The sequence below is a fragment of the Pteropus alecto genome, unplaced genomic scaffold, assembly GCF_000325575.1.
Source record: "Pteropus alecto unplaced genomic scaffold, ASM32557v1 scaffold269, whole genome shotgun sequence".
Classification (NCBI taxonomy): Eukaryota; Metazoa; Chordata; class Mammalia; order Chiroptera; family Pteropodidae; genus Pteropus; species Pteropus alecto.
The window spans coordinates 1533868-1545689 of record NW_006443566.1 but is presented as its reverse complement, the minus strand read 5'-3'; the positions used below and the strand labels follow the sequence as shown (position 1 = coordinate 1545689).

The 11822-nt window shown below is 37.4% G+C and overlaps 1 protein-coding gene and 1 pseudogene across 1 annotated transcript; one reads left to right on the top strand and one right to left on the bottom strand.

The window, feature by feature from the left end:
• The first annotated feature begins 261 nt into the window (after positions 1 to 261).
• Positions 262 to 380, top strand: LOC112472863 (annotated as a pseudogene).
• Positions 381 to 757: 377 nt separating this feature from the next.
• On the bottom strand, positions 758 to 11630 carry LOC102896398 (lysozyme-like protein 1). Its single transcript, XM_006924171.1, has 4 exons — positions 11492 to 11630; positions 10857 to 11015; positions 1655 to 1733; positions 758 to 827 (listed from the first exon to the last, which is right to left on the bottom strand). Exons 1-4 carry the CDS (start codon positions 11628 to 11630, stop codon positions 758 to 760), a joined length of 447 nt encoding a protein of 148 aa, XP_006924233.1.
• Between the last annotated feature and the right edge of the window lie 192 nt (positions 11631 to 11822).

The following is an 11822-nucleotide window of genomic DNA, read 5'->3' as shown; positions in this document are numbered from 1 at the left end:
GAGGATGTAAGTGTGGTTTTTGAGTTTGATGGATTTAATTTAAATGGATGTTGCAGTAACATGGGGAGCTCTCTGACCATCGGGGCTAAGAGCTGCAATTGCATCATTTTGGTCCCAAGGAAATGCCCATCAGGACTGCCCGGAGGAAGCAGGAACATTCTTGCTGAGCTGAGGAAGGATTGTATGTCCACTGACCAGGAGAAGAATGACCCCAAGCTCCAGGACACAGGTCAGCAAACTTACTTTTAAATGAGCAGCCATGTCTACAGCCATGCTACCCTGAACAAGCCCGATCTCGTCTGATCTCGGAAGCTGAGCAGGGTCGGGCCTGGTTAATACTTAGATGGGAGACCACCTAGGAAGACCAGGTGCTGTAGGCATAAAAAATAAAAAAAAATAAGGGATTGTAAGCTGACAAGATCCTTGCAATCTGTGAGGTCAACCAAGGGATGCCTCGCCTTCCAATAAAGAAAAGTTTGTTCCATCCAGAGCCAGAACACTTTGTAGGTGACTTTTCAAGTCTTAATATCATGTTTTTATAATATCATTGAAACAGAGTCAGCGTGAAGTCAAGACATTTAAATAGAAATATTTATTTTCTTAAAAATGTAGGTTAGTTTTTTGTTTTGTTTTGTTTTTTAATCTCTGACTCTGAAAAGGAATATTGGGAGGAAGGGAGACAAGATGACACAAACATTTTGACATTCATTATACATTCTAGGGAGTCGCTGTAAAGCATCCTTGGTCCAGTTCCAGTTCACGAAACCTCACATCCTTTTCTCCACTCAGACAGGTCTCTGCCTTCGCAGTGTTTCTTCCAGCCTTGCCTAAGGGGGTGAGGGAAGCAGAAACAAAAGAAGAAAGCATGACAATCCAAATATTCTTAGGTCGAAAAACCATGAATAATTAACCCAAATAAATAACCAGCAGTGCCCAAGATTTAGTTTCATTTACTTCTGAGATCCAAAGACTCTATTGTTTTGCCTCGTTAAGACTTTTCTCTCCCCGGTTTTCTCCTAGTCATCCTTCACCTCAATGCAACAAGGAAGCAATTTTTATAAAGACGGTCATTTAGTTAAACACCTACGTCTCTGAAAGTTTGGTTTCCCCAAGTGGGGGACCTGATCAGCCATGTTCACGAAGAGCAGAGGTGCAGAGGTGACAGTGAGCACCACGAAACACCATCCCATGCACGGTCCTAGGTTAGTGTCCTGACAATTTATCATTTTCCTCTCCTGCTGCTTGTTTTCTCTCCCCACAAAATGCTGTGGTAACCTTCCAAATCTTATCTAAAGCTAGAGCAAACTCAAGCTTTTTCCCTCTGGTGTGCTGACTTCATTGATGCTTTCCAATTCATATTAGAAAGCAACCCTTTCTCTATTGTTTGGAACGTGAAATGCTGTTACAAATTATCATGGCTCAATACCCTCTCTCCTCCCTATACGAATGCCTTCTACTATGTTCACCGCACCTCCCCGCCCCCTCCCCCCTGCCATACACACACTAATTGAGAAGGTTATAGACAAGTCACATTAACACCACTGTGGGACCACACTACAGAGATGAGTTTGTCAACATCCACTGCAGCCATGACAAATGGACAGACCGTAGGTTTGTCTACATCAGCCTAAGTCTTCCAAAAGAAGCATCTTACCAGTAGTTCATCCCTTCTGTCTCTTTAACAATTTTCTTGGCACAGATAATTGCATCTGTGAGGTCGTCAGTGAGCAAGGCTGTAAGAGAGGAGGTATGGGGTTAGCTGAGACTTTGTTATTTGAGGTTTTCTTCAATTTTCTCACTGCTCTTTTGGAATAGGAGGATGGGAAGAACTAAAAAGCCATATTCTCATTTTTTTTTGTTGCGTTTCTTCGCAAATCAAAGAATTCCTTTTGTTTCCAGATCATCCTCATTTTGGATTTCTTGAAGTTTCAGAGGAATAGATCAGTTCTGAAGAGTTTCTGGAAATGCATTTAGAGAAGACACAATAGCAGACTGTTTTTTATGTACTAAAGAAATATACAAGTAAAACAGGATGGTACAATGTTTTCTCTCCTTGGGTTAATTTGACATATAAGATATCTTTAATGGTAAGTATTAAACTTTATCTATTGTAACTTTACAGTTTGTACATTAAAAACTTTTTATCCCAGGTGTTTTTCATGTGCAGAAAATTTTAAGTTTTATATCAAATAACATCCAACTTTGCCTTTATTATTTTTCTATGATTTTCAGACGTAACAAATCTTTCCATTGAAAATGTATTCATTGACAAAGGCATTCTTTCCTGCTTGCCCAGAAGTGGCTTCAAAATTCTTCTCGACACAAACATGACAGAAAAAAGGCAAATAAAAGTCTAACATCACTTCAGTTGTAGATTGGGTTCTTCAGAGTGGATGCTGAGTTGGGTTTGAGGTATTTAGTGGGGATTCACACCTGTGAAAGCAACGGGGCAGAAAAATTGAGCAGATAGAGATGTCCAGCTCTGATGCAGGCCCCTCAAAGCCTCAGCCAATCCAGCCAAGAATGCAGGAATGAATATTACTTGTCAGAGTTGCCCACATCAGGCCCAAATGGCCAAGCCTTTATACTTCTGCCTCTCTCAGTCGCTGGGTGTTGGCTGTCCCAGGAGGCACAGCCTTAGGGGAAGCAGCTGTCTGTAGCTAAGGCAGTCCTTAAGGAAATGCCAGGTGGATTGTCTGCAAATCACACAAATGCAGCTGAGGCGGACCTCTTCTCTTCAGGAGAAATCTGGGTGGTATCTCCATGCCCACCACGACCACCAATTAAAGACATAAAAACCCACACCATTTGATATCATTTCTATTTATCAAGTGAACAAAGATTTTTTAAGAATGGGGTAGTGCTCAAGGCTGACTAAGTTGCAATGAGATAGGTACTCTTGTGTACTTGCTGGTGGGAATGTAATGGGTTCGACTTTTCAGAAAAGCAATTTAGCAGCAAAAGAGTCTTAAAGTGCTTATTTTTTCACCTAGTAATTTCTCCTTCTGGATCTACCCCAAGGAATTAATTTACAAAAATTTATTTACAAAGTAGTTTGTCGTAGCTTTATTTACAAGAGAAAATTTATTTCCAAGTGGAAAGAAAAATCTAATTTCCTTATAATTATTGATGTTCACATTAATAGTAATTCCTCTATATAATGAAACAATGAGCCATTTAGATCATGTTTACATATTATTTAATAATATTGAAAAATGCTCCCAATATGAAATTATCAATATTATAAAAATTTCTGTCTAAAGCTATACTATCTAATATGGTAGTCATTATATACATGTGACTATTTAAATCCAAATTAATTAATACAATTAGAACTTTAGTTCCTCGGTTGCTTTTACTACATTTCGGATTTTATAGCACTTTTACTGTGGCTAGTGGTTCTCGGAAAGCACAGATAACATTTCCAGCATCTCAGAAAATTCTATAGGACCATGTTGGTATAGAGAAAAAGAAATCATAAATTCATCAGTATTTTAAGAAAGATTAACTCTTAATCATGTGATTACCAGTGCTTTTGAATCATTATTCTATATTTTCTAAGTCTTTTATTAGCGGAAAAAAAAATCATCAAAGAGAATAATATTAGTCTAAAATGTTCCATTTTAATGGAGCATTATAGTACCAAATTATTTTGCAATCTCAATTGAAAATAAAATGTTTCCTTGAGTATGCCGGTTTCGTTGCTAATTATATTGCTTTCTCAGATAGGTGTAACTAAAAGTAAAAGATAGTGATAAATTTCTTTTAAGCAAATTCATTCTAAATGTGATTTATTTTTTATTTAAAACAAAAATCTTTTAACCAGGAGGTAATTAACAAAAGATATGATCTATAAATGATAACAAATTAAGACAATATATACAAATTCACTAGCATTTAGTATCCAGTGGAAAATTAAGCTTTGTAAGGTTATAAAAGTTTTTGCCTTGTTTCTAGAGACATAGTATTTAGAGTAATAATAGCTTTTACTAATAGCTAACCTTTATAGAAAACTTACTCAATGCCAGGCACACATTAAGTCTCCTTATGCATCATCTCTTAGTCCTCATGATAACCATAGAAATGGGCATCATTATTATCCCTACAAACGGAGGTCCAGACACCCAGTAAATGAGTCTACACTCAAACCTGGGGCCTAAAATCTATTAGCCTCAGTTACTTCCTTCCAACAGAGGCACTTAAGCAAAGATTCCCGCTTATGGACCACTATATGCTAATGAAGCCGATAATAAAAATATAAACGCTTTATTAATTTTTCAAGTAATTATTTATTTATTAGGCGATTATCAAACTTAAGTGCTTGGTATCTGATACATGTTCAAATTACTTAGAAACACTTTCTTTTGTGTGCATACATGCTTGCTAAGTGCTGAGATACTGTGGTTTGTGTTGGGAAGCGCTTGGGGCCTATTTCCTAAAAGTGGGTTTGGGGGTGTCTCAAGGGGTGGGAAGGGCTCGGATCACACATAGTGGGGAGGAAGCAGAGAGTTTATCTGTTATGCCAGGATGAAAGCTTACTCCATAGGCTCTGAAGGCCCGGATCGTGGAGATCGGGTAAGGCGTTTGTCAGCCTTCCATTTTGTTCTAGCATTTTGTTTCATAAGTGTTAGTTGCTTCAAAAGTGTTGGTTGGACATGACTTGGAATTTGCTTGGGGTAATATGTTAAGGGAGGTGGGGGATGGGAAGTAAAGGACCCGACACCGTGCTGAAATGGAAAACCGCCACAGGGGGGCAGCAGAGGGGCAAGAATGAGTTAAGATGGCACGTATTTAAAAGGATACGTGCCAAGAATTGCTCCTGCTCGATTTACTTTAAGTAGAAAATTTTGTCCAGTCAAACTTTAATAAAGTAAGGGTTATGTTGAACAGCAAAGCATTATTCAATTGAATAGTTTATTCTCCCACATCCAACAACGGAAAACAGCAACAATCTACACTAAAAGAACTACGTATTTTCAGTTTTTGGTTCTGCTTCAAGTCTCTCAGTGTCTCTGCAGCATCCTACTGCATCCCAACTAAAACATCACTATCACGCCCGCAATTTATCTCTTTCCCCTCTCCGAAGTGACAAAGGCCAACTCAGATACCAGACTGGTGAGAAATAGAGATTACTATAAATTGACTAGACTAGATACAAGAGGCAAAAATCAACTCCTTTTTCTTAAACATCTCTTGTTTTAAGGTGGTCTATGATACTGGAAGAAAATAGAGATTGCTATTATGTTATATCTATGTGTATGTACGTACATACATATGTTTATATTTTTATATATATATGTATATAAAAAATATTGTGTCCAAATAGTTTGGATAAGGCAGGCAGGAATTTTAGGAATACAATTTGGTACGGGAGTGAGGAGATTCTATAGCTTCAAAGATGGACATGAGGTACGTGTATACTGTACATATATGAAATGTCATGTATCTCGTAAACATACCTTAATGCTAAATTATTTCCAGGTTCCCATGACGAATGTCCCTACTATAATACATGGGGCAGAATGACATTGTCCGTAATTAAAGACTCTTTGGCCTGAAGCGAGGGAGACCAGTCACAGGAGTGATTATGATATAAAATCAACATCCTGTTTTCTATTTTAAAGCTGTCCCTAAAAATCCCATGCTCTTTATGATAAGAAAACAGATATGAATGTTCTTTCACTTCTCAGCATGAACTGTCCAACCTTTTAATTTCTAGATTCCAAGATTGTCTTGCAGATATAAGTTTGCCCCAGACTTCTTTAATTGGAACTAAATTGAACAATATTAAATTACTATTATATTAAACTGTATTAAAAGTCAAGCATGGCCAGGATGAAGTAACAGATTTCCTTTCCCACTGTAAACAACTAGAAAACTAGATAAAATATATGAGAACATTATTTTTAGACATTACACAACAGGAGATGCAGGATTCATGATTCTTGAGAGATAGAAACCAAATGAAGCGAGGTCACAATACCTTGTGACCAGAGGTATTTTCCAGATCAGGGAGGTAGGATCCAGACAGGAGATAGCAATCTAAATGGAGGAGAGAGATCAGAAGCTAGATTTGTGGAGGAGGGTACCTGAGAGGTAGGAGGTACCCTCAAGGAGAGCACCAAAAATCTGCATAAGAATTCCACTGAAGAAGGTATTGAGAAGTACAAATTGCCAGTTATAAATATAGTCACAAAGATGTAAAGTATAGCACAGGGAATATTGTCAGTGACATTGTAATAACAATGTATGATGTCAGATGGGTACACGACTTACAGGGGTATCACTTTGTAAGTTATTTAAATGTCTAATTACTATGTCGTACCCCTGAAACTAATATAGTATTGTATGTCAATTGTAATTGAAAAAAAATTTCACTGAGCCTTTGGCTGAAGGCTAAACCGGGCATGCAAAAGAGAAAACTGAGGTAGTCAGATAACAATTACCAGAGACTTGAACAATTACAGAGCTCCTGTGGGGCTGGAAGACATTTAATTTCTGACTAGCCAGAGGGGAGAGACCTTGCTGAACCCCTGAGACAGTCAAAGATACACTAAAAGAGCCATGCCTTGGTAATGAGACTAAACTAGTTCTACTACAAAGATCACTCTAGAATTTCCCTAATCAGAATTAACTGCTTACCACGATGAAACTCAACATTCCCTAAAGGAAGACAACATAATCCAGACACTCAATAATGTAACATACATTATATCTAGTAGCTAATAAAAAGTTATTACATGTGCAAAGAGACATGAAAATGTGACCCATGACCAAAGAGAGAGATCAATCAATGACCAAGAGAAAGATCAATCGAGAGAGAGATCAACCCAGAAATGACAAGACATTTTAAGCAGTACTTTTAAATAAGCTGATTTATATCAAGAACTTAAGGAAAACCATGAGTAAAATGGGAGAAATGAATGATGTAAAACTATTACCCAGTATTGAAAAAATATATAATATCTGAAATGAAACATTCAATTGATGAATTTAATAGATTAGACACTTCAGATAAGAGATCAGAGAACTTGAGGATATAGCAATGAAAACTACTGAAAATAAAACACAAAAAGGGAAAAAGTCTGAAAAAAGTGAAGAGCCTCAGGGACCTATGCAACAACATCAAGTAGTCTAAGACATGTCTCATTAGTGTCCTAGGAGAAAGGATGAAAATTATAAACTCAGGGATCCATAATGTTAGTATCAAGTAAGATAAACATAAGAAAATACACATTACGATCAAATTGCTGAAAAATTGGTGATAAAAAGGAAATCTTAAAAACAGCCAGAGAAAAAAGGACACATTGCATACAGTGAACACAGATAAGAAAATCACTGATTTCTCATAATAAACAAGTCAAGCAGAAAACAATGGAATATCTTTAACAAATTGAGAGGAAAACATTTGTCAGCCTAGAAGTTATACGGAGAGACTATATTCCTCAAAAAAGAAAATGAAACATAGACATTTTGAGATAAAAAAAAAATCGTAAGAGAATGCCTATCAGTAGACTCCACTTGAAAAAAACATTGAAGGAAGTTCTTCGGGCTGAAGGAAAATGCTATCACTTAACTGCCTGCCCAAATGAATCCACCAGAGGAATGAAGAATGCTGAAAATGGTAAATATATGGTAAATATAAAGACCCCCTTCCTCATTTAAATTTTTAAGAGATAATTGTTTAAGGCAAATATAATGAAAATGCATTTGAGGTGTATAATAGGTTGAAGTAAAATACATGACAACATATTACGAAAGATAAGATGAGTAAATAGAAGCATACTGTTATAAAATTCATATATGTGAAGTGGTAGAATATTATTTGAAGATGGAATGTAATAAGATAATGATACATGTTAAAACTGTAGCATCGCCTCTTAAAATAGAACAGAATTATAGCTAATAAGCCAATGGAGGAAATAAAAGAGAATACTGAAAAATATCCAATTTATTCAAAAGAAGACAGAGAAAATGAACCAAGAATAGTTGGCACAAATAGAGAACAAATCACAACATAGTGGATTTTAATTACATTAAATATAAAAGGTCTAAACCAAGGTTCGGCAAACTATGGCCTGCAGGCCTACCCTCTATTTTTATAAATAAAGTTTTATTGGAACATAGCCATGCCTATTCATTTACATATTGTCCATGACTGGTTTTGTCTTACATGGAAAGTTGAATAGTTATAATAGAAACAGCATATGGCCCAAAAAGCCTAAAATATTTGCTATCAGGCCCTTTGAGACAATGTTTGCTGACCCCCTGGTCTAAATATTCCTATTGAAAAGCAGAGATTATTGGGCTGGATATAAAGTAATACCTAACAACATGCTGTCTATAAGAAGCTCACTGTAAATATAAAGATATAGATAGATTATAAGTAAAAGAATGGGAAAAATGTATCAGGTAAAGAAAGTTGAGTGATTATATTACTACCAGAAAAAGTCAATTTATGGACTTTTTAAATATTTCCTAAAGAAATATTACCAGAGTTAAACAGGGACAGTGACTCTAATGATAAAAAGGTTAATTCATGAAGAAGATACGACAGTCCTCAATGTGTGTGCACTTGGCAAGGCTGTTTTTCTTTCTGGGCCCTCTAGGGGAAGATTCAATTTTTTGTTTATTTGGATTTTGGCAGAATTCAGTTCCTTGAGGTTGTAGGACTGAGGTCCCTGCTTCCTTTGTGGGTGTCATCTGAGGTTATTCCCAGCTTCTATAGACACTCCCCTCCCCCCACCAAATCCTGTGATTTGTGGCCTCTTCTCTCATCTTCAAAAGTTAGCAATGGTGGGTTGAGTACCTTAGATTTTGAATTTTTCTTCCTCCTTATGCTATCACAACTGGAAAAATATTCTCCAGTTTTAAGGACTCATGTAATTAGTTTGGGTTCACCCAGATAACGCAGAATAATCTTCCCCCTCTCAAGGTCAGTACCCTTCGTCACATTTGCAAAGTCCCTTTGACCTTATAAAGTAACATATTCACAGGTCTTGGGGATTAGGGAATGAATGGATATTCTGGTGTGGGGGGCATTATGAGACCTACCATGGGAAGTAATGCACATGCCCAATCGCCATGTTTAACTGGAAGACTCCATTGGCGAACTCTTAAGGAATGCTACTGAGACTGATCAGGATGAGTAGGGTTTAAAAGTCATGTCTGCAGGAAGGTGAAGATAATGAAAATTTAGCCCAGAAGATAAGAAATATAAGATGAGAAATATTCACTAATCGTTTTCAAATGTTTAATAAGTTTAATCATAGGAAAAACTATGATTAATGGAAGAAAGCTATAAGAAGGTAAATTTTGGTCCAACAAAAGAGTATTCTAAATTAAGGGCTGACCAATTACTAGGTGATCTACCTCTGGAGGTAGTGAGCATTCTGAATTAATGTACGGCTAGGGACAATTTACTAGATAAATTAACATATTATTCAATAATTCATACATTCAAAAACAGCTACTAATCATCTTGTATGAATCAAAGAGAAATTTAAAGTTCATTTCCTGCTCCTAAAGAATTTGCCATAGGATATTTTATGACTCTTTGATTCCATCCTTGCTCCTTACTCCCTCCGTTCATTTATTTAATCAATATTTATTGAGCTCCAACAATGGCCAGGCATCATTCTAGGCAATGAGGATACATTAATTAACAAATCAGATAAAACTTCTGCTCTCATAAAGCTTACATTCTAGAGGGGAGGCAAACGAGACAATCATTATTTAGCTCTGCCCTTTAGCTGTTGAATACCTCTTGCATCAGTCCCTTCTCCACACCACCAGCCATAACTGTCAGATCTTGTCATTTCTCACCTCAACAATTGCAGTGGCACTTAATGGTCCCTTCTTTAATTTCTCTTATACTGTGCTTGCAGATTAATCTTTCTAAAACAGCGATTAATCAACTAATCGCTGTTGATTTCCTATTTCAGGTGGAAATCAGTACATACTTTTTAGTCTTGCTTCCAGGATCCTTCGTGATCAGAAAGTAATCAACCTTTCCAATCACATGTCCTATTTTCTGTCTTTATGTACCCTTCGTTCCAGAGAAATTTCTCACATTTCCCTGTCCATGCCCCACACATCCCTACATGTACCTCTTTGCTTTTGTTGTTTCCCTTGTCTGGAATGACTCCTCTTCAGCTCTGAATATCCAAATCTTAACTATCCTCCAAGTCTTAGATCAAATATATCACTGTGCCTACAAAACTTCCCATGATTTTCTTAATTATACCTTTTCCCTCTGAAGTCCACAACATTCAACCCAAATCTGTGTACAGACATTTGTTTAACTTCATAAAACACGTATTCTCTTCCCTAATGCCAGAATTCATGTCTGTTGTATTTTGCTATCCTCAGTTCTGTGCACACCTATATTTTCTTAAATGATTGAAGTAGAAGATTTGGCAGTGAATTCTAGCTTTATTTTTATTGTTTAAAAAATGCTACATAAAGTGTATTTATTTGTCTCATTCTGTATGAAGAAACATAAATTGCATCTTTTGATTGAATTGCTTATGGAAATTAGTGGGCAAACAGATATCTCCTTCTTATTAAAGATATTTAATATCTCTATGCATGAAAGGGTAGTAAAGTCATTTGCCCATCCTCTTGTTTTCATGGTGGGTTTCATAAAAACCATCTTAGAAAGAATAAGTCATCTTTGAGCAAGTAGGCCACAGGATCCAGAGTACTACCTTTGGGAACTGTGGAATAATTTACTAGCCTGATATAGACCTACTTGCTTATTTGAACTCTAAATTTTAGTTAAAGCAGAAAAAAGGTGGATATCCCATTATTGGAATTCTTGCCTTTGTCCACAAGGATGAAAATTGAAATCGTACCTGAGCAGGCAACATGACAGTGGTTCTTCTCTTGTAGCTTTGCATTTCTGCACCACGTATAACTGTTTATTTGAAAAATGCCGTAGTCAATGCTCCCATCCTTCAGGACAGTCTCAGCTGTGGTGTTGTAATGGCTCTCATAGTACGCCATGCAGATCCCTAGGTGGGGAAAAGTCAGAAATAGAAATGCATTTTTTTCCTCCAACCTATTCTTAGGGGTGAGTTCCCTTATATGTGCTACAATAATGCTGTGCTCCTAATAAACCTCGGAGAAGGTCCAGGCAGGTAGCTCACTCATGGGGCACATGACAGGCAGGGATGGCATACCTGAGCTTCACATCTAGTCAGTGGCCGCCGAGCCATAGACTAAAAGTCAGGTTCATCCTCCACAATGCCAGCAAGGGTGGCATTGTTTTCTTGCTCCCTGGCTGGTGTCATTAGTACAAGACTCCAGGAGTGGGAACAGGAGGGGCAGGGAAGGAGCTGAGAAGCCCCAGAGAGCAGCAAGCAGTTCAGGAGAACGTTTGAACACCTAGCAATCATTCCTGGTGAGACAGAACGTGGAAAAGTTGGGAAGAAGAGTGAATGTGGGGGAGACATCCAAGGTAGAAAGAACATGATGAGAGAAATCTCACAGTTTCCAAGGCTGAAGCCCTTGTAGTTGTCCAGGCCAGCCCTCGAAAATATTTTTGCCAGTTTACAGCGAGTGTAGACTTTGGGCTCAGTGACTGTGGCCAGGCAGCCAATCAGGGCCAAGATGCTGGCAGCCTTCATCCCCGGGCCTGTTGGAGACAGAACCTGTCAAAGATTGAAAGACCAGGTCAGACAACCTTGCTTCATCCTGAGTTTAAGTCTGTCGCCAATAATCTGCCAGCCACGATTGTGAGCAGCCTTACCTCGATGGTTCCTATCACTTTTAATCATTCAGAATCAGCATCAAAGAAAATCGAAATACAGAGGATACAG

Bases quoted from the DNA above. Each gene is read 5' to 3' on its own strand.
- LOC102896398 (XM_006924171.1), bottom strand. From the start codon at position 11,630: ATGAAGGCTGCCAGCATCTTGGCCCTGATTGGCTGCCTGGCCACAGTC. The intron at 11,016-11,491 runs GTGAGATTTCTC...TTCCCCACCTAG, and splicing joins GGGCTTCAGCCTTGGAAACT to GGATCTGCATGGCGTACTAT. The intron at 828-1,654 runs GTAAGATGCTTC...TCACCCCCTTAG, and splicing joins ACAGAAGGGATGAACTACTG to GCAAGGCTGGAAGAAACACT.